This window comes from Sarcophilus harrisii, chromosome 3, assembly GCF_902635505.1.
Source record: "Sarcophilus harrisii chromosome 3, mSarHar1.11, whole genome shotgun sequence".
NCBI lineage: Eukaryota > Metazoa > Chordata > Mammalia > Dasyuromorphia > Dasyuridae > Sarcophilus > Sarcophilus harrisii.
The window spans coordinates 556,582,186-556,603,422 of NC_045428.1; the positions used below are offsets into that span (position 1 = coordinate 556,582,186).

The 21,237-nt window shown below is 50.2% G+C and overlaps 3 protein-coding genes across 4 annotated transcripts; 1 reads left to right on the forward strand and 2 right to left on the reverse strand.

Moving 5' to 3' along the window:
* Nucleotides 1-5,548: 5,548 nt before the first annotated feature.
* ZNF593 (zinc finger protein 593) lies at nucleotides 5,549-7,650 on the reverse strand. Its single transcript, XM_031962537.1, has 3 exons — nucleotides 7,361-7,650; nucleotides 6,015-6,077; nucleotides 5,549-5,814 (listed from the first exon to the last, which is right to left on the reverse strand). Exons 1-3 carry the CDS (start codon nucleotides 7,555-7,557, stop codon nucleotides 5,673-5,675), a joined length of 402 nt encoding a protein of 133 aa, XP_031818397.1. The 5' UTR covers nucleotides 7,558-7,650; the 3' UTR covers nucleotides 5,549-5,672.
* A 2,914-nt stretch (nucleotides 7,651-10,564) lies between these two features.
* C3H1orf232 (chromosome 3 C1orf232 homolog) lies at nucleotides 10,565-16,495 on the forward strand. Its single transcript, XM_031962539.1, has 4 exons — nucleotides 10,565-11,410; nucleotides 14,119-14,202; nucleotides 14,427-14,524; nucleotides 15,715-16,495. The coding sequence occupies exons 1-4, from the start codon at nucleotides 11,327-11,329 to the stop codon at nucleotides 15,995-15,997; spliced, it is 549 nt and encodes a 182-aa protein (XP_031818399.1). The 5' UTR covers nucleotides 10,565-11,326; the 3' UTR covers nucleotides 15,998-16,495.
* Nucleotides 16,496-16,625: 130 nt separating this feature from the next.
* FAM110D (family with sequence similarity 110 member D) lies at nucleotides 16,626-19,930 on the reverse strand. 2 transcript variants are annotated; one of them, XM_012545543.3, is made up of 2 exons: nucleotides 19,774-19,930; nucleotides 16,626-17,670 (listed from the first exon to the last, which is right to left on the reverse strand). In XM_012545543.3, exon 2 carries the CDS (start codon nucleotides 17,602-17,604, stop codon nucleotides 16,807-16,809), a length of 798 nt encoding a protein of 265 aa, XP_012400997.1. In that variant the 5' UTR covers nucleotides 17,605-17,670; nucleotides 19,774-19,930; the 3' UTR covers nucleotides 16,626-16,806. The 2 variants fall into 2 exon arrangements, with proteins under 2 accessions (XP_012400997.1, XP_031818398.1); XM_031962538.1 differs by lacking the exon at nucleotides 19,774-19,930 and adding an exon at nucleotides 18,096-19,657.
* Between the last annotated feature and the right edge of the window lie 1,307 nt (nucleotides 19,931-21,237).

A 21,237-nucleotide genomic window follows, 5' to 3' on the forward strand; every position in this document is an offset into this window, starting at 1 on the left:
GTCTATCACAAGTGTCACCTCTGACACACACAGGCTGTGGCCCTGGGAAGTCACTCAGGGTGGCCAGGCCACTCTCTAAGACCTCTAAATGCAAAGGGGGCTCCACAGAAGGGGTGAGGTTCCCTATTACAGGGAGCTCCCCTCAGCAAGGAAATCACAGAGGGACTGGGAACAAAAGTGGTCCCCAAACCCCAGAAACCCTGACAAAAATGAAACCAGTCCCATTCACCAATGGGGTACCTTATCAATGGCACATTCTATCAAGGCTGAGGTTCTTAACCTGGAGTGTGTGTGTGTACATACACACATTGGATATACACACACACATATTCCATATATAATATATATATACACATACACATATTCCATATATATTATATACATAATATACACACATATTCCATATATAATAATATATACACACATTCCATATATATTATATATAATACACACACATATTCCATATATATGTTATATACATAATATACACACATATTCCATATATAATAATATATACACACATTCCATATATATTATATATAATACACACACATATTCCATATATATGTTATATACATAATATACACACATATTCCATATATAATAATATATACACACATTCCATATATATTATATATAATACACACACATATTCCATATATATGTTATATACATAATATATACACGCATATTCCATATATATTATACATAATATATATATACACACATTCTATATATATTATATATATAACACACACATATTCCATATATATTATTTACATAATATATATACACACATATTCCATATATATTATATGTAATATACATACACACATATATTCCATATATATTATATATAATATATATACACACACATTCCATATATATTATATATAATATACACACACACATACATTTTGTTATATGTATTATTTCAGAAATGGTTTCTTGTATAATCCTAGTTTAGGCTTTTAATACACATTCTGGTTCTCTAGGATGTCCAGGATTCACAAAAAGGCTAAGATTGCCCACATGGGGTGACATACAACCAACATGGCCCCAGAGAAGTACCTAACAGCTATGGTTACAGTGGAGCCCTGAGCTCCTGAGTTCAAATTATACTTTATTCTGATGGCCTCGTCTATAAAAGGGGAGAGAGAGGGAATTGGTCTATATGGCTTATATACAAATACATATACACATACAGGATTATAAATACATATACAGAATTTCATATACCAAATGTGGGGGGGGACGATTAAGAACTGTCTTTTCAAGGAGTGGACACAAGCTGGGCCTTGAAAAAAAAACAACTTTTTCAAGAGCTCCTGCTGTTCCCTCCCTTGGCACCAGGGGGTACAGGTGGACCTCACATGGACCCCCCCCCCAAAAAAAAAAAAGACGATTTATGGATTTTGATCAATCTAGGTGAAGGTGTTGCCTTTGGGGGTCCCAGTTTTATCCTTCATAGAATAGGTATGTTTTTGTAGTCCTATAGATGGGACAAATGTTTGAAGCAGCTTTCTAAACTTAAAAGTATAACACAAGTAGAACTATAAACTCACCGAGGACCAAAAAGGGAATTTCCTCTGCTTTCCAAAGCTAGCGCTGTTCTGTATTACCAACCTAGTTGGGAAGGAATTCAACATTTATTAAGAGAGAGGGATTGTGATTTAAAGAGTGCCATATGGAGTCGAGGGACCTGAGTTCAAATACTTAGGGGGCGGTTAGCAAGGATCTTCTCTGGCATTATTTCCTTTTTTGTAAAATGAGGTTGAATTAAACAAATTTGGAAGTCAGCCAACACACATTTACTATGTGCCAGGAATTGCACTAAATGCTAGAGTTAAAAAGAAGATAAAAACAAAAAAACTACTCTCATAGTGCTAGTTTTTAAATAGCTTACATGGTAACAAAGGAGACAACATAAAAGATAAATATGGAATAGATGGAAAGTAATTTGAAAAGGTACAGCATTAGCAACTAGGGAAACTAGGACAGGGCTCTGAGAGGTGAAGTTTGGGCTGAGCCTTGATGGAAGCCTGAGGAGCCAGGAGGTAGAGATGAGAGGGCAGAGCATGCGACTAGGGGGACAAGGGGTACAGCCAATGCAAACGCCAAGAGGAAACATGGAGTAGTGTACAAGAGCTACAACAGGGATCTGTAGTAAGGAGAGAAGGGGAAAATGAAGGTGTAAGAAAGCTGGAAAGGGAAAAAGCCCCAAGTTATGGGGCTTTATATTTGATCCTGAAAGTAAGAGGGAGCCACTGGAGCTCGCTGGGAAGGTGGAGTTTAATACAATAAAAACTTTGCTTTAGAAAAATGTTGGGAAAGGGTTATCAAGCTGTGCAGACCCTTTGATCCAGCAGTGTTACTACTGGGCTTGTATTCCAAAAAGATCATAAAAGAGGGAAGAGGACCCACATGTGCAAGAATGTTTGTGGCAGCCTTTTTTTGTAGTGGCCAGAAACTAGAAACTGAGTGGATGCCCATCAATTGGAGAATGGCTGAATAAATTATGGTATAGTAATGTTATGGAATATTATTGTTCTGTAAGAAACGATTGGCAGGATGACTTCAGGGAGGCCTGAGACACTTACATGAACTGATGCTGAGTGAAATGAGCAGAATCAGATTGTACATAGCAACAGCAAGATTATATGATCAATTCTGACTCTCTTCAACAAGGAGGTGATTCAGGCCAGTTCCAATGGTCTTGTGATGATGAGAGCCATCTGCATCCAGAGAGAGGACTACAGGGATTGAATATGGATCATAACATCATAGCATTTTCACCTTTTTTGTTTTTACTTGCTTGTTTTTTTTATTTTTCATTTTATTACCTTTTAGATATGATTTTTCTTGTGCAGCATATTTGTGAAAATACGTGCAGAAGAATTGCACATGTTTAACATCTATTGAATTACTTGCCATCTAGGAGAGGGGGTGGGAGAGAAAAAATTTGGAACACAGGGTTTTGCAAGGGTGAATGTTGAAAATTATCCATGCATATATTTTGAAAATAAAAAGATTTAGTTAAAAAAAAAAAAGAAAGAAAAATGTTGGGAGATGAGGAGGGAAGGGATTGAAGTGGGAACCTATTTGAAGATTACTGCAGAAGTCCAATTGAGAGGTGCTGAGGTCCTGGACTTAGGCTACAGTTGTGTGAGCGTGAGTGGGAAGGAGGGGATATATTCAAAGGATGTAGTAAAGGTAGAAACAAGACTTGGTGACTGATTGGTATGTAGAGTGAAGAGAAGAGAATAACAGATTTCCAACTGAAAGGATAGAGATTCCACGATATTGATGGGGCAATTTAAAATGGAGAAAGATGAGGAATTATTTTGGACATATTGACTTTGAGCTGCTTATATAACATCGAGTGTAAGTTACTCCAGAGGATATTGGCGACTCGTTCATCAGAGACAAGAGCTGTGTATAAATCTGGGAATCGGCTCCCTAAAGATAATAACCCATGAGAACTAAGGAGATTACCAAGAGTATAGATAAAAGGATTCAGGACAGGGCCATGGGGGGTAGCCACAGTTAGAGGGCATGGTGAGAAGAACCAATAAAGGAGACGTGTGGAAGAACCAGGAGAGAGCAGCAGCATGAAAACCTAGAGGAGACAATATCCGAGGGAGGCGAGCGCCACTATCAAGAGCGACAGCAGAGGTTAAGATGGACAGTGGATGGGGGAACTGTGGGGTCAGCAGGTTCAGCTGAATGATGGTGAGGTCAGAAGCCAGACTGCTAGATTAGAAGAATGGGGTAGAAGAAGGGAAGAGGAAGAGAAACAGAGACCAAGCAGAGGGTCCACATCCCCCACAGATGGGGTCAAGCCCTGACTCCACATCCTGAGCTTTCTGCTGCTTCACTGCCACTGGCAGCCTTTTGGGAGCCTGGACGTCCCACTGCCCCCCCAAGCAGGTCCAGAACAGCAGCCCCAGCAGGAGCAGGGGACCTCTCCAGCCCTTGCCCAGATGAAGCATCCCCTGCCGGGGGGAGGCCTCCTTCCGGCTTGGATCTAGGTGCCCGCCTCCCTGGGAGGAAGTGGGGTGGGCACAAAGGCCTGGTTCCAGCCTGATGCTGATATCTCTTGACAGCTGCCGCCCGGGCTGGCCCAGCAAGGGGAGGGGACCTGATTTAAAGAACCCGCTGCTGCCCCAGCTGCCTGGGAGTCGTGAGTGGAAAGCCGCAGGTGAGCATCCTCTCCAGGCATCCACGCCCTTGGGTTGGGGGAGATGAAAGGAGCTCTCCTGGAATGGGGGTGATGGGTACAGAGGAGGGGGGTGGGAACTGGATGATACAGAGCTGAGCACCCAATAACAAGAAGGAAGCGGGGGAGACTGTGTGCGCGCACCCGAGTTTGGGAGGTGAGGGGTGAATGAGGGGTGGGGATCTAGGAAGAGGTAGTCCTAAGCATTCCTGCCCCCTCCCCCTGACCCAATTTCTACTCTGTGACATCGGAAATGCCAGCAAGGTTTTCATCCCCCTCCTGCCCTCTCGGGACGGCCACCAAGAAATCGGAGCCATCTTTGCCCCCAGACCAACCATGCGCTTTGGACGACTGACCCCCGGCTATTTTCGAATGCTAGAGGTAACTTCTCCCCCATAACAGCCAGGCTCCCTCCTCCTCCTCCAGCCCCAGCCCGCCACAGTAGAGCCAGCCAGGCACGTTGCAAGCCGCCTGAGCAGCTGGGCCCCGCATGCTTGCCCTGCAGCACTGATGCGAGAGAGCATCGGCATGGAATGTCCCTGGGAGGGAGGCCATCCTCCTGCTCTTCTGGGCCCCCAGAAAGAAGGCGTGGGGTTACTGGCACCCCCCATTCAGCCCTACCCTTCTCCAAGGCACCCCCATCCCCAACACCCCCAATCTGGATCCTCAAGGCCAGAGGAAAACACCCTGGGCCTTGATGGAAAAGGCCCCTCCCAACGCTGCTCCCTTTCTACCCCATTACCCAGATGCAAGTGGCTGGGGAGCTGGCGGCAGAGCCCCGGAACAAGCTGGTGGGTGCCCTGGCCACACTGCTGGCTGTGTTCGGCCTGGGTCTCTCCTTCTACAGTGTCCGGCAGCTGGTGGATCAAGGAAAGTCCCCAAAGACCCCATGACAGGACAGGCAGCCCCTGGAAGTCTGCAAGGCAGTAGCCATCTCACCCAAATCCAGAGGAAGACCTCTTCCTGCCTTTTCTACCACTTTCTGTCCCCTTACCCATCGGACGGCAGCCCCAGCAGGCTGGGAGGCCAAGGGAGAAAGGATGGGGCATCAGGAGCATCCATGCCTACCTAGGCTGGAGAAGTGGGAGCCCTGATGGAATAAACCTGGAAACCTGCAAGGTGCAGAGAAGATATGCTATAACTGGGGCTCTGTCTGGTGATGTGCGTCCATAGCAAAGGGATCGGGAGGGAAGGGCTCCCTTCACCCAAAGGTTCAGCATGTGGCAGGGTCCCCACGAGCAAGCATAGAGACTAGGGGTAGAGGAGCTCCTGGGGCAAAGTGGATGGGCAAGCATCAGCTCCAGCAGAGAAATCAGAAACACGATGGAGTCAGAGCCGCTCAGCTCCTTTATTGGGAAAGAGCAAGAACTCTGCTCTGAGAATTGGGGGAGATACAGTCCAGCCAGTCCAGTCTAGCATCGCCATGCAGTGGTTTCCTCTGCCTGCAGCAGCATCAGCTAGCCACCTCCATAGCGGCTGTGTCAGTGGATACATCTGTGGGCACTGCCAGCAACTTGGGGGGCACATAAGAGCCCATGCCCGCTGCCCGCTCCGCTTCCTCCTGACTGTAGGGTTCCACTGTCAGTTGCTTCAGCCTGTGGGAGAAAAGGAGCCAGAGTTAAAGAAGGGCCAGGACTGGACTGGGAAGAAAGGGGAAAGGCAGAGATCAGGGAGGGGATCTAAGGGAAGAGACTGCAGAGAGAGAAAGAAGAAATGCTGTGGGGGAGGGAAACAGTTCTTAAAGAAGGGCCAGAAGGGAAGATAACATCAGCGGAGGAGCCACCCCAGCTCTCACCTTTTTTTGTGATCTTTGGATTTTAAATGATTCTTCAGGCTGGCTGTATCAATGAAGTATCTCCTGGAGGAAGGCAGAGGGGAGATGTGTCTATGAGGGCCTTTCCCTCCCTCTTCATCCTCCCCTCAGAGAAGAAGCGCAGGGAAATGAGGAGCCGGGCAAGTCACTGGCCTCAGAACTGACCTTTCACCTCCCAGCTTCCTCTCCTTCTTGAGCTAGGACCCAGTGCCTCCATCCCGAGTCCCAAAGCCTCATTCCCAATTCCCCAGCTTTGTTTCCCAAAGCCTCCATCCTCTGGGTCCTCAATTACCACGTGCGCCCAACCCACAAACCTTTAGTGCCCAGGGCCCCAATTTCCCATCCCCCAGCCTCTCCCCCTGGGTCCCCACTTCCCAGCTTCCCCAGCCTCTGTCCCCTAGATCCCCCAACTTCTACCTCCTAGTTCCCCATTTTCCAACCTTCTATGAAGTTCCAACTCCAAGTCCCTACTTCCTAATCCCCCCAGCCTCTGCCTCTTAGGTCCCCCACTTCCCGGCCCCGCCCCCAGTCGCCACTCGCTGGGTGCCCCGCCCCCCAGCCTCTGCCCCCTAAGCCCCCACTTCCCGGCCCCGCCCCCAGTCGCCGGGTGCCCCGCCCCCCAGCCTCTGTCCCCTGGGCCCCCACTTCCAGGCCCCGCCCCCAGTCGCCACTCGCTGGGTGCCCCGCCCCCCAGCCTCTGCCCCCTAAGCCCCCACTTCCCGGCCCCGCCCCCAGTCGCCGGGTGCCCCGCCCCCCAGCCTCTGTCCCCCTGCCCACTTCCCGGTGCCCCGCCCCAGTCCCGGGTGCCCCGCCCCAGCCTCGTCCCAGGCCCCCCCACTTCCAGGCCCCGCCCCCAGTCGCCACTCGCTGGGTGCCCCGCCCCCCAGCCTCTGCCCCTAGGCCCCACTTCCCGGCCCCGCCCCCAGTCGCCGGGTGCCCCGCCCCCCAGCCTCTGTCCCCTGGGCCCCCACTTCCCGGCCCCGCCCCCAGTCGCCGGGTGCCCCGCCCCCCAGCCTCTGTCCCCTGGGCCCCCCCATGCCGCCCCAGTCGCCGGTGCCCCCCCCAGCCTCTGTCCCTGCCCCCCTTCCCGGCCCCGCCCCCAGTCGCCAGGTGCCCCGCCCCCCAGCCTCTGTCCCCTGGGCCCCCACTTCCCGGCCCCGCCCCCAGTCGCCAGGTGCCCCGCCCCCGCCTCTGCCCCTAAGCCCCCACTTCCCGGCCCCGTCGCCGGGTGCCCCCAGCCTCTGTCCCCTGGGCCCCCACTTCCCGGCCCCGCCCCCAGTCGCCACTCCTGGGTGCCCCGCCCCCGGCCCGCCCCTCCCGGAGCTCACGCGCAGGCCAAGCAGCGGTGGGTGCCTCCCCCGGGCAAGTCGGGGTCCTGCTCGGCGTCGGGCTGGGGCCGGCGCGCTGCGCTGTCGGGCCGCAGGTCCCGGTGAATCTCGTCCAGGTCCGGCCGCCGCCGCTTGGCCTTCAGCTGGCGGGCCAGGGAGTGCGCGCGATGTGCGCCGGTGCGCCGGGAGCGGGCCATGGCTTCGCTGGGGATAAGAGTCTGGGCTGGAGGCAGCCGCGGTCCACGTGAAGCCGACTTCCGGGCCGGGTCGTGACGTCTTGGGGCGGGGCTTAGCCGGCCTCTCGGCTCGAGCGCCCCCCGGCGGTCCGGCGGGGCGCCGCAGCGGGCGGGGTCTCGTCCCCCGCCTCCGAACGCCCTATTCGCGCTACCGGCACAGAGAGTCTTCTCGGGCTGGAGGGAGGGGCGTGCGTCCCTGGGCGGCGTGCGCTCGCCCTGCCCCCCGGGGCCTAACGGCCCGACGCTGAGCCTTATTTCCACTACTTGGAGCCGTTTCTCATGGACTGCCCCTCCCCCCAGGGGGTTGCTCCTCCCCCCCCCGAGCCTCCGGCCCCCGCATCCATCCGCAAGCTCCAGACTCTGGGCGTGGCCCGGAGGAGGCTGACAATGTCAATCAACGCTGGGAGTCCCGCTGTGGGCCGGGCGCCGCGCTGGGTGCTGGGCGCTCCAAGTTAAAAAGCCGCCCCTTGCCTTCCTCATGGACCAGTTATGAAGCGCCTACTACGCGCGGGGGACGCGGCGGATAGAGAGGGCTAGGCCCCGGGGGCCTCAGACGCTCGCCAGCTGGGTGACCCCGGGCAAGTCCCTTAGCCGCGATCGCCTCGGTTTCCTTATTTGTCAATGAGCTGGAGAAGGGAATGGCCAAGAAAACCCCACGGGGGTCTGTAACAATCGGACCCAACTGAACGCCTACTGTGTGCTAGGCAGCGCTTTTAGTTCTAGGGACACAGAAAGAAAGTCCGCATTCATGAAGCCCCTACTATGTGCCGGGCTCTGCGCTAAGCGCTGGGAATAAAAGGGAGGCAAAGGGCGGCGCCTGCCTCTCACAGCGCTAGCGGGGGAGACTACCTCAAGGGGCTTAAGTGAGTGGTCCCCAAGGCTCTGAGGCTGGCGTTGCTCTCAGGTCCTCCGGCTCCCAACGCGCCAGGAGATAATCAGAACTAAGAGGGGTTGGGAAAGGCGCGTTTGAGGCAAAGAAGCCAGGGAGCTCTGTAGTGAGAGGGAAGGGGGCATCCAGTCAGAGGGGAGCTAGGTCATGTTCATGGGACAGCCAGGTGGTCAGCATCAGTGAGGGAGGGTCAGTAAAGTGGGGGGGGCTGGGAAGGTGGGGGGACAGGAGAGCGTTTTGGGTTTGTTCATGGAGGCAATAGGGAGTTTTTGAAAAGTGGGGTGATAGGGTCAGTTCTGCGTTTTCGGAAAATCACTCTAGTGGCTGAATGGAGCGTGGAGCTGAAGCAGGCCGAGTGAATCTCAGTTTCCTCATCTGTAAAATGAGGATAATAAGAGCATCTATCTCCCAGAAATGTTGAATGGATGACAATTGTAAAAGCCTTAAAGCTCCATGTTGAATGCTAGCTATTGAGGAAACTCCCTCTGAAAATGCAGATGGGCGCATACCCCGCAATGTCTTGTCCTGGGGCAACTGAGGTTGTGTTGGGCAGGTTCATGCAGCCAGAATGTAGCCAGTTGGGACTTGAATCTCCAGGATCCAGCCCTTTAAACACTGCTGCCTGCTCAGATACCAAGTACATCCCAGGTGAATAAACATAAGTTTTTAATTTATTAGACAGCTACTTATTTATAATGGGTGAGAGATACTGTCCATAGGCTTGAGCTAGCCACTCAGAGTCCTTTATTGGCCCAGTGCCGCTCCAGTCTGCACCTGTTCCAGCTGATCTATGTTCTGACTAAAATCTGCCCAGAATCTGCCAATTCTGTTCAAGCCAGCTAACATTTATTAAGGTTTGCTATTCATAATAGAGACACATGGAGAAACATTATGACATTCTGTATCAAGAACTGTGCTTGCAGTCAGACATGAATGAAAGAATGAATAAAAAAAAATACCTAGTAAACATTGTATGCTAAGCACTAGGGGAGTTCTGGAGTTCATTCCTGCTTCGTGTCCTTCTTAGCTGGGGGACATTGGGAAGCTCACTCAAACACTTAGAGCTTCCACTCCAAATCGTCTGTAGTTTATCAAATGCTTCTATGAAGAGAGTTCCTAACCCAGACTAAAACCCAAGCCCCTGCTCTGTTACCTGGTACAATGTAGCCCATGAAATTACATTGACTTTGTTCCTAAGAGCACCTGGAGAAGAGGTGGGTTCCTTTTCTTTGGAGGTCTTTGAGCAAAGGATGGAGTCCACTTGCGGGGTATATTGTTCTGAGAATTTCTTGTAGATCTGGGTCAGATTAGATGGCTGATCACTAAGGTCCCTGCTGACTCTCAAATTCTCTCATGCTCTGTCTCTGTGTCTCTGTCTCTGTCTCTGTCTCTGTCTCTGTCTCTGTCTCTGTCTCTGTCTCTCTCTCTCTCTCTCTCTTTCTCTCTCTCTCTCTCTCTCTCTCTCTCTCTCACACACACACACACAGAAGATACAAATTAAGCCAAGTTCTCTCAAATAACTTAAGTTACTCAAAATGTGATCTTAACTAGGGCAGAGAATTGCAGGATTGTCAGCCCTTCTTCACTTAATTACAGCTGGAAATTGCAGTTAGTTACCATTGCCCCCTGCCAAATTAGGTTGTTAGTATATATAACATCCTTAAAGGAAAGGCCTGGATGGTTCCCCTCCTAGTTCTGAGCATCCCACCTTGCTTATACAGTCTCAGGTGCTTAATTCAGGTTTATTGCATTAAATAGGACACCGTCCAGGCAATGAATAGCTTGAAGTTCATGAAGATCCCTGGGGTTTTTTCCCCATGAGCCCATGTCTCATTCTTCTGTTTTATATGTGTGTAGGAGTTGAAGGCTAATAGCACACAGGGATGAAACCCCTGAGATGCTCATGGCAAATGGGATGTGGGGGAGGGTCACTTTGGTCTCAATCAGGATAAGGGGGAGGAGAATTCTCATGGGAGAATTCCTCCCTGGAGCTCCAGGGGATAAATGTTTTTAGGACTGAGACCTGCCTGATGTATCAGTCCCAACCTAATAGGCAAAGATTTGGGGAAAAGAAGATGAGATAGGAGGCAAAGAAAAGGAGCCTCTCCCTAGCTCCAGCTCCGTGTCCCCAGGGCCTAATTCCTCTTAGACTGGCAGAAACCAAAGCTGGAATGAGTGGCAGTCAGGGACTCAGCAATAATTCAGAGACTTGGGCTATTTGGAGCTGGTTGCCAGGAGACAGGGTCACAGGACTGAGTGTCCCCACTCCAGGAAGGGGGAATCAGTTACGGGTCTAGACAATGCTGTGAAATATGAGACTGGGACATTGGTGGCTCCAGGGGCTGAGGGGCCTGCCTAGGACCCTGATCAGCAAATATTAGCCAGGTCCTTATGGCTAAGCAGGGGCAATAGACAGGACCTCACTGAGAATGCAAAAAGTATGTCCATGACCATCAGGTTGGATTTTTTAAAGAGGACTTGTACTTGGATTGGGAAATACTTGTCCTAGGGCTGGAGATGAATGAGATGAGAAGGATTGGGGGAAAGTTTCTCCTGAACCCTTCCTGTCTCATCCCAGGGGGATGACTAGGAGCCTCTAGTCATCTTGGGCCTTACAGCTTCCACGGATGAGCAGAAGGAAGGTGGGGGTCCCTACCTCCACCCAGATCAGATTCCCACTCCCACGGCACTGGGCCAGGTAGGGAAAGCTGGTTTATCTTTAATGAGGTCATCTGATCCCAGAGGGCAAGAGCCAAGCCCAGTCAAGTGGCCTTGTGAGATGGGCACTGGTACCCACTGAGTCATCACTTGCCCCATGCCCTGGATAGTACTCCTACAGCCATGAACCAGGCCTTTTGGAAGACCTACAAGTCAAAGGTGCTGCAGACCCTGGGCGGAGAGTCTGGGGAAGAGCTATCGGAAGAGGTGGGTGACCCAGGAGCCTAAAAGGTGGCACAGTCTGGGGAGAGGGCAAGGGTGATAGGGGTGGGGAGGAAAAAGGAAAAGGAAGCTGATGGTGGTGTAGAAAGGGCAATGGACTGTCATTTCAGGATCTGGGATTCGATTCTTGGTGGGCTATTCCTCACTTGCTGTGTGCTCACTAAGCAAATCAGGCTGTCTCTGACTCAGTAAATAATAATAATAATAATAGTATTTATTAAGTGCCTAATATTGCCGGGTACTCTGCTACATCAAAAAAGTGAGAACTGTTCTATTAGATCAAAATTTCTTAAAATGTGGGAGACTTTTGGAGGTTTCTAAGACCTTTTTGGTAAATCCGCAAAGTTGAGATGATTTTTATAACAGAAACATGTTTTAATTTCCAATATGGTAAATATCAATACATACAACCCACACAAACAAAAATTATTTGAGGGGGATGCAGTCCACAATATTTTTTAAGAACAGCAAAGGGGTCCTGAGATCAGAAATTCTGAGAACTCCTGAGCTAGAGAATCTCTGAGATCTCTAGAATTGTTCTCTGGTCCATTCTAGCTTTGACATTCTGTGTTTTAAGGTCCTTCTAACTCTGAATTCTATGTTTTAAGGTCTCTTCCCAACTCTTATCTACCATGTTCTAAGGTCTCTTTCCAGCTCTGATATTTCATGTTCTAAGGCCCCTACAGCTCTGACATTTTATAACAAAAGGAATTGGAAAAGGGAAAAAAGGGAACTAGGGAAAGGAAATAGGAACAAGATAGGACAATAGGGAAGGGAAAACAGGAAATAGGGAGAAGGGAGATGGAGAAGATAAGAAAGGGGAGGGGAAGGGCAGGGAGAGAGGTCCCTTAGGCTTCAGGGAGACAGATATCTTCCCAGGGATGAGTGCCAGATTTGACTTGGAAGAACATTAGCTGGGGACATAGAGGCCAATGTACCTTTAGAGTTTCTAATCAACTCTGACCCAGACTCTTTGTCTTGACATCAGATATGGGACACTCCAGTCCTCCCCAGAACTATTATCTCCTTAATGTAAACACTCCCTCTAACAATCCATCGCTGCCTGCTCCACCCCTGTGACTTTTGTCCAAGGCTCCCATAAATCCTGCCTTGTCAAGAGTGCTTCTAGGGGAAGGAGTCCACCAACATGCTTGACTTTGCCTAGAGAGTATAAAGAGATCCTGGGGAGAAAGGGGCTACTAACCTGCATTGGGGGAGGAATAGTCATCATCCTGGGGAAGCTCTTTGGATTTGTCTGGGGCCTGAGCTCGGCAGGGGTCTGTGTGAGCTGATTGCCAGTGAGTGAAGGGAAAGCCTGACCATGAACACACAGTTGGATGCTGTGGAGGGAGCACTGAATTCAAAAGCAAAAAAACTTGGGTTCTAGAGTTCTCTCTGATACTGGTTGTATGACCTTGGATAAGTCTATAAAATAATACGATTCAATTAAATGATTCCTGCGCTTTCCCCTCACTTTGTATGAAGCATATAGAAGCATAGATGATGAGAGCTGGAAAGAAATTTGGAAAATTTAAAACCCTCATTTGCAGATGAGAAAGTGAAGGCCCATAGAGATGAGACTACCCTAAGATCACACAGCAGGTGGGCAGAGCTTGTTCTACTGAACCCTGGTGCTCTCATATGTACAGGCTGTTGACAGGTACAGGTAGCTGGGCAGGTACAGTCAGTCAGTCAGATGTCTAATCAGCATTTATTAAGCATTTACTATATGTCAGGTAGCTACGTGGCTCAGGGGTAGAGTCTAGAGACAGGAGACCTGAGTTCAAATGTGGCCTCAGACACTTACCAGCTGTGTATGCTTGGGTAAGTCACTTTACCCTGTTTGCCTTGGTTTTCTTATCTGTAAAATGAGCTGGAAAAAGAAATGGCAAACTGCTTCAATATCTTTGCCAAGAAATCCCCAAAGAGGGTCATGAAGGGTCTCACACACACACACGAGAAAATATGTGTCAGGTATTTTACTGAAAGCCAGTCCCTTAAGCTCTCAGTCTAACAGAGGAGACAACATGCAAACAACTATGTACAAACTAGATATAGACAGTCTCTGTTGCAAAGGCCTTGAGCTTATTAACGCTTAAAGTTGCCCTAAGACATTTGGGACACTGTACCTCCTAAATTGGAGATGGTCTCGGGAAGGCCCTGAGAGAAATGGATCTGTGTGTATATATATAAAATGCATCAGGATGGGGTAGGTCTGGAGGGAGACAGAGGTGTGGGTTGGAGGGGATAGTCTGTGTGTTTGTATGTGAGGGAAGAGAAGAGATGAGGTCATGGGAAGGGAAGATGGAATGGTGTGTGGGAGAGAGAAATAAATATGGACATGAGGGGACAGATTGGGTGGGTAGGGTGTGTGTGTGTGTGTGTGTGTGAGAGAGAGAGAGAGAGAGAAAGACAGACAGACAGACACAGAGAGATAGAGACAGAGATAGAGACACACAGAGAGAGTCAGAGACAAACAAAAACAGAGACAGAGAGAAGGAGAGACAGAGAGAGGAGAGATAAAGAGAGACAAAGAGAGACAGAGAGAGGAGAGACAAAGACAGACAGAGAGAGAGAGAAAGAAATGTGATTCTAGAGGTAAGATCGTGTGTGAGAGGAGGATGAGAAAGGAGATAGGGGGTGTCTGTGTGTGTGCCCCCCTCTCACAGCTGGGCTTGGGGCTTGTGTCACAGACAGAGAGTCCAGTGCTAGCAGAGCAGGAAGATGTGCAGCTGACAGAAGAGGCCAGCAATCCCATGTCCCAGCTGGCCCGAAGGGTAAGACTGCCCGGCGCAGGGAACAGGGCATCCTTCCACCCAGGGGGATGAAAGGAAGGCAAGACAAGTGGATGGGAAGGGAAGAAAAGAGGGTAGAGAATGGAAAGAATGAAAAAAGAAGGGAAGAAAAGGGAAGGAAGGCAAAAGAAGACGTTCTCTGCTTTTGGGTAGGGAGGTCACCTATGACTGGTACCCCTATCGATGACTCTGCTCTTGTGCCCCAGGTCCAAGGTGCTGGGGTGAAAGGCTGGAGGACAATGTCATCCTTGTTCAACAAAGAAGACGAGGATAAACTCCTGCCTTCAGAACCCTGTGCTGACCAGTAGGAAGGGATTGGGAAGCGGGGGGATGTCCAGCTCCTGCTAACCTCAGGCTGGGGGTGGGGAGAAGAAGGGAGGGGACCTTTGGTTTCTGCAGCTCAGCTTCTTCCCTCACTGTCCCTTCCAACTACACCCTGAGTCTGTGCCTGGATCTGGGGCTGAGTCCGAGCCGGAGTGAAGCTATTATTCTCCCTCCAGAGAACAAGTTGATGCCTGCTCTGGAGGAGGTTGCTCTGCTTGACCTTGCAGAGGGTTGACCTGCGAAAGCCTGGCGGGGCAGCCTCTTCCCTCAGTCACCTGGAAAAGTGCTACCAAGTCCAGGGACAGGGGATAGATAAGATGATCTTTTAGTGACCTTCCTTCCTAGTAGGAATTGATCCTCGTGAACAGGATCAATTCACTTACCTGAGCTCTTGACTTCTGAGCCTTTTCCCATCCTTTCCACTAGATGACCCTGTCAACATCTGTCTCTCCTTGGACACAGACCCTCACACACACACACACACACACACACACACACACACGGACACACACACACACACCCCTTTCCTCCTCTATCTCCACAGCTGTCCTCATCTGAGTTTTCCCCCTCAATCCCGGTCTCTCCCCTTTTCAGACCCCTCCCTATTTGTCTTCAATGAACTAATACTCTTTTCCTCTAAAGCTAATGCATTCTCTTCCCCATCTACAACATAGATGTCTCCAAGGCCCTCCCATACATATGTCCCCCCCCCCCCATCCTTTCCCCTTCCCCCCCCCCTCCTCTCTCCTCAAAGCCCCCTTTCCCTGACACTCTTATCTCTCTTCTCCCATACTTACTCCCCATCATAAAATCATACAAAAAACCCTCCCTCTCCCCAATTACTCTAACCTGGGTCTTGCCCCCTCAGCCAGAGCATCAGGCCTGGAACCAAGTGGGAATCAGTGACTGCTTAGTTCAATCCTATCCAAAAGAATGGAAACTTGGGCCTGGAGTTAGGAAGACCTGGATTCAAATGCTGCCTCAAGACATTTCCTAGCTATGTGGTCTTGGGCAAGACATTTAATGACTGGCTCACAAATTCTCCATCTGCAAAATAAAGTCCCTCCGGCTCCAAACCTAAGATCCTTTACTCCTGTACTTCCCTTTGCTCTTCCCCTTCTCCCCTTGGCAGATTCCATCTCACCCCCACGCCCCTTCTCTCCCATACAGCCCCTTGGCAGCACCGCCCCCCATGGAGGAGGCCCCCAAGGGGCCAGGCTTCTGGGATGCCTTTGCCAGCAGATGGCAGCAACAGCAGCAGCAGCAGCAGCCTCTGCAGGAGGCCCAGGCAGCGGCCGAGGCCATGCTTGGGGATCGAGGGGCTGCGGAGCCGGACCAGGAGGATGGAGCCGATGACCGCGCCGAGCCGGACCCAGCCGCTGGCTTCAAGTGGGGCTTCCTAACCAACAAATTGGCTGAGATGCGTAGCAAAGCCACCCCCAAAGGAGATTAGATGCCCCCCATTGTCACCCCCTCTCACAGGCCCTCTAGGACCAAGAGCTCCTGCTGTCCCCATGCTTTTCTGTCCCTCACAGCCACAGGCCCCAGAACAAGGGGACAGAGGAGATCTGGGGCTGGGGAAGGTGGGTGCCCATATCACCCCTACCCCATGAAGATACTTTTTCCATCCTTGACCTTAAGCTTCCCCAAACTCCTGGAACAAACTCCATTCACCTCCCAGATAGAGCTCCATGTGCAATAAGAGACTTCAGAAAGAAGATATGGGAAAAGCCGGCCACTGATCCCTTTCTACTTCATTTTCCCACCCCACCGTGGGCCCAGGCTAGAAAGGCAAATAGCAATAGCAGCCATCTCTAGGTACATGGTGAGATTATGTATGTGCAGCCCTTTGGAACCTTAATTCAATATACAAATGTTCTCTACTATCACCATCATTATTATCATGATTCCCCCAGAGCCCTTCCTGAGTCCATCAAAAATGAATCCTAGGATCCTCAGTAGCTACTTCCTCACCCTCCATCCTCCATCCATCCCAATATAGAACCAGACTTAAATAAAATCTACTTTATTTAGCATGTCTCCCGGACACAGCCCCACTATCTCCCCACCTCCCACCCCCACTCCCCAGACCAAGCCTCCACAGGGGCTATGGGGTTACCCTCCCTCTCCCCAATTACTCCAACTTGGGTCCTGCCCCCTCAGCCAGAGCATCAGGCCTGGAACATCAGTGCTTTCCCACAGACAATGACTTGCCCCATCCCAGAAGGCAGGGAAGAGCCCAGCTCCTATACCACTGTCCCTTCACACTTCTGACTCCAGGGGGGGTGCCTGAGCCCGCTGGCACCCATAGAGCCACTTGATGACCCTGGCGTTTCGCTCTACCACAGATACAGGGGGTTGCCCATCTCTTGAAGTGCCCACCTCAGAGTCTCCACCGCCACCATCAGCCCCACTTGAATCCCACTCGCTGCCACCCTCAGAACTGGGTCTGCCCAGTGGAGGGCTGGCATCTGTCTCCCAGGTCTTAGGTGAGAACCTCTCAGCACCCAGCACCTCCACCAGGGCCCGCTCCAGCCCACAGTAATTGAAGAAACGTTCTTTCTCAGACAGGGGCAGGGAGCATGTGGGACAGAGGGCTCTCTTGCTCGACTCAGGAGATGTAGGCTGGGAGGCTCCGGGACCCTTCCCAGCTGTGGCCCATCCTGCTCGGGGAGCCACACGCTCCACTGGGCTGGGGCTTCCGGCAGGATCCTGGGGGGCTCCCTGGAAGAGGCGCCGCACCAGGCTCTGCCCCTTGGCATTCTCCTTGTTTACTGCCTTACAGTCCCGCTTCTGCCGATAGATGATAAGCGAATCGGGTCTCAGAAGCCGCTTGCCGCTGCCTCTCCGGGCTGGCCCAAGAGGCCTCGGGGAGGTTGGGGGCTCCAGCTCATTGCAGGAGTGAGGAGTCAGGGGGCCCGTTCCTCCCAGAAGGGCTGGCTCCTGGCGCCGGGCAATCACCTGCTGGGTCTTGACATATTTGGCCTTGTCCGCCTCTAGCCTCTCCACAGCGCTGGGCCTCCGGGTGGGGGATGGGGAGGCCAGTGAAGATGGATGCATCTCAGCAGGGCAGGGGTGAGCAATACCCCATGGGCCACGGAGACTAGCTGTGCCTCTAGGTAAGGCCTGGGGGAAGAAGAAAAAAATTATCAACCAGTAGCAGCTACACCTGCCTCCACTCCCAGACTCCTAAAGAGAGCATCCTGGGAGTTGTAAAGGCACTCAGAGGCCATCTCCCCATTTAACTGAGTCCAAATGACTGCCCAATGTCTCCGAGTTAGTCCCCAGCAAAGCCAAGGTCTGAACCTGGTTTTTTCCAAGTTTGGCTGTGGCTGAAGGGGCCAGAGTGACCAGGAATTGATCCTGGGCCAGGTGACTAGATATGTAGACATCCAAAGTCTTCCCAGTTACCCCACACCAAGCAGGGCCATGGGGGGCACATTCCTGAGCTGGGTGGGAGCTCAGCAGGAATAAAAAAAGAGAGACAGCTCCCATCCTCCAAGGCCTCACCCAGCCCAAATCCCAAAAGTGGCTCCAACCGGAAAAAATACCTCTTCCCAGCCTCAAAACTCCAGAGGCCAAGACAAAGCTGTCCACTGCGGGCTCCCGGGCCCAGCCACCCTCCCAGCCGGCCCCTCCTGCCTCCCGCCTTCACTGAAGTCCAGGATGTAACCACAGGGCGGGAGCCTCTCGTAATCATAGCTGGCCAGGACCTGCCCAGGCCCTTCCTGGACATTTAAAGGAGGGGAGGGGAGCAGTTCACCAGGGTCAACTCATACAGTCCCCTGCCTCCCAACAGATTCCTCATTCTTTCTCACTCCAGCCAGGGGCAAAGATTTCCGTTATATTTCTTTTCTGTTGGAAGTGAGTATGTCTCTTTTCTTGTCTGAGTTTTATTTTTCTCATTTTCGAGATCCTCTCCAATTCTAAATCCTATAATTCCCAAACTCTCCCTACTACCCTGGCTCCCCATATCCCTCCCTCCAATATTCATCCCTGCTTCGGTAACTCATTTTCCCCTTTCTGGATCTATTGGGCTAGCAGCCCCTTGGTGATCCTAAATATTTAACAAGAAGTAGTCAGTCATCTTTCCACTCCAAAGCTTTGCATTCAGGGCATGCTGCGTCTCTGAGAACCACAGAACCCCTGTGACCCCCTAACCTGACCTCCCAGCCACCCCACTCTCCATTGGGCTTCTGCAGAGGAAGGGCAGCTGGGCAAGAGGGGCTGTAAATCAACTCCTGACAGGTCCAGAACCAGCCCCCAGGGCTTCCAAACAGGACAGGGACCCGGCCACCCACATGGCTCAAATCCTCATATCCTGCCCCTTTACCACCAGCTTGGGGAGGAGAAAGAAGAGGAAGAAACAGATCAGACCATTGAGTGGGGCATAGGGAGAGGGCAGCAAAGGACATATTGGCAGGCAGGCAAGAAGAAAAAGAGAATGTACCCCAACCAGGGCATATGGGGAGAGTGTCCCCTTCCATAAGCACCCTGGTCCAGCTGCCCCATCTTTCTGTCTTCAAAGCTCCCAGGCCCTGACCCCAACAGGAGAGGAGGGGGGAGGAGGGAGGGGAGGGAAGAGGGCGGACACATAAATAGAGAGGAGACAAAGAAACACAGATTGGGGGGCAGAGAGTCAAGTGGCTGGGGGAGGTGACAGACTAAAGTGGGGTCGGATGTTAAGTCCTCCAGTTCACTTGTCTCAAACTTCCCTGGTATCAGAAAGAATGCACTTCAAACCCAGAGGAACGGGGTTCGGAATGAGGGGGTGCACTGCAAGACCCAGTTCAGTACCAATACAGAACCCAGCAAATCTAACCCCAAGACTGACCTTCGCGGCCCCTAAAGGGGCGAGGGGGCACAGACCCAGGATACTTGGTCAGGGCAAGCCTGTACTTCCCCTTTCCTCTTCCCATCCCTCCCCAGTGAACCTCTAAGCTTCAAGTAGTGAGCTATAAAAAGCGCCAAACTACTGGCTTTTTTTAATCATAGGACCCAAAATACTTAGCTGCCCACCCCTTCTCCTCCCAGCCAGTCCCTTCGGTTCTCCTCCGAGCCAACCGCAGACACATCACAACAGGGGTTATCTGAGGGTCCCCATTACCCCAGTTCTTTCCAGCATCCGGACCTCAGGATGCGCACTGCCGGGGCACCTTCCGCATGCCCTAGACAATGTCCAGTAGCCCTCCCGCCCCAAGGGAATGGTGGGAAGGGTGGGATACTCACCTCTCAGAAGATTATAAGTGAAACAAGGGAGCACGCACAGATTCAGGCAGACTGGAAGGACAGAAGTAATTGAGGCAGAAAGGAACCCATCCCCTACTCTCCTCCCAGCAGGAAAGGTTTGGTCTTTAGAGTCCCTGGATTAACCCCTCCTTCTCCGCTAGCCCAGCCTCCATTAACCCCCTCCTTCCCCTCCGCCAGGATGACCAGTGGGTCTCTGTTGTTTCCTTCCGCTGTTTAGCACCACATCAGGAACTCAGAGGTAGAAGTGACCTTAAGAGTCATGTGGTCAAAAATCCTCATTTAATAATTCACAACTCAGCAAAGTCGCAGAATATAAAAAAGCAACCACATAAAGTATGGCTATTTCTAGATAGTGCCAACAAAGATAGAAAGAGAAATTCCATTTAAAATACTTGCCATTGATATAAAATACTTGAGAATCTATCTGTCAAGACAAACCCAGGAATTATATGAACACAAGCTACAAAACACTTTCACACAAATAAAGTCAGATCTCAATAATTGAAAAAATATTTTTTTCATGGATAGACTGAATCAATATATAAAAATGACAAACTTACCTAAATTAATTTACTTAGTGCCAAAAAATCATTTTTATAGAGCTAGAAAAAACAATTTAAAAATTCATCTGGAAGAAAAAAAATATTAAGAGAATCATTGAAAAAAAAAAAAAGGTGAAATAAGATGACTTAACAGTACCAGATTTCTTACTGTATTACAAAGTGGCAATCATCAAAACAATCTGGTACTGCCTAAGAAATTCAGTGGTAGATCAGTGGAATAGATTAGGTACACAATACACAGTAGTAAATCCAGTATTTGACAAATCCAGAGATACAAGTTTTTAGGATAAGAATTCACTATTTAATAAAAATTGCTGGAAAACTGGAAAAGTAATTTGATAGAAAGTAGGTATAAATCAACATCTCATAATACCACTTACCAAAATAAGGTCAAAATGGGCATTTGATTTAGATATAAGGGATGATAACATAAGCAAATTAGGGGAGTTTTAAATAGTTTACCTGCGTATTTTTGGATAAATGAAGAATTTATGACCAAATGAGATAAAAAGTATTACAGCATATAAAATGGATAATTTTGATTCTATAAAATTAAAAAGGTTTTGCATAAACAAAAGATGTTTACACACACTCACACACACACAAATGTAGCCACGATTAGAAGGAAAACAGGCAGTTGAGGAGGGGGCAGATTTCTGTCTCCAAAAAAATCTCACTTCTGAAATATATAGAGGAGTCAAATTTATAAGAATGCAAAACATTGCCCAAGTGATAAATGGTCAAAGGATATGAACAAGTAGCTTCCAGAAGAAGAAATCAAAATTATCAATTGTCACATGAAAAAATTCTTTAAATCACTACTGATTAAAGATAGGCAAATTAAAACAACTCTGAAACCACTTCATATCTATTAAATTGG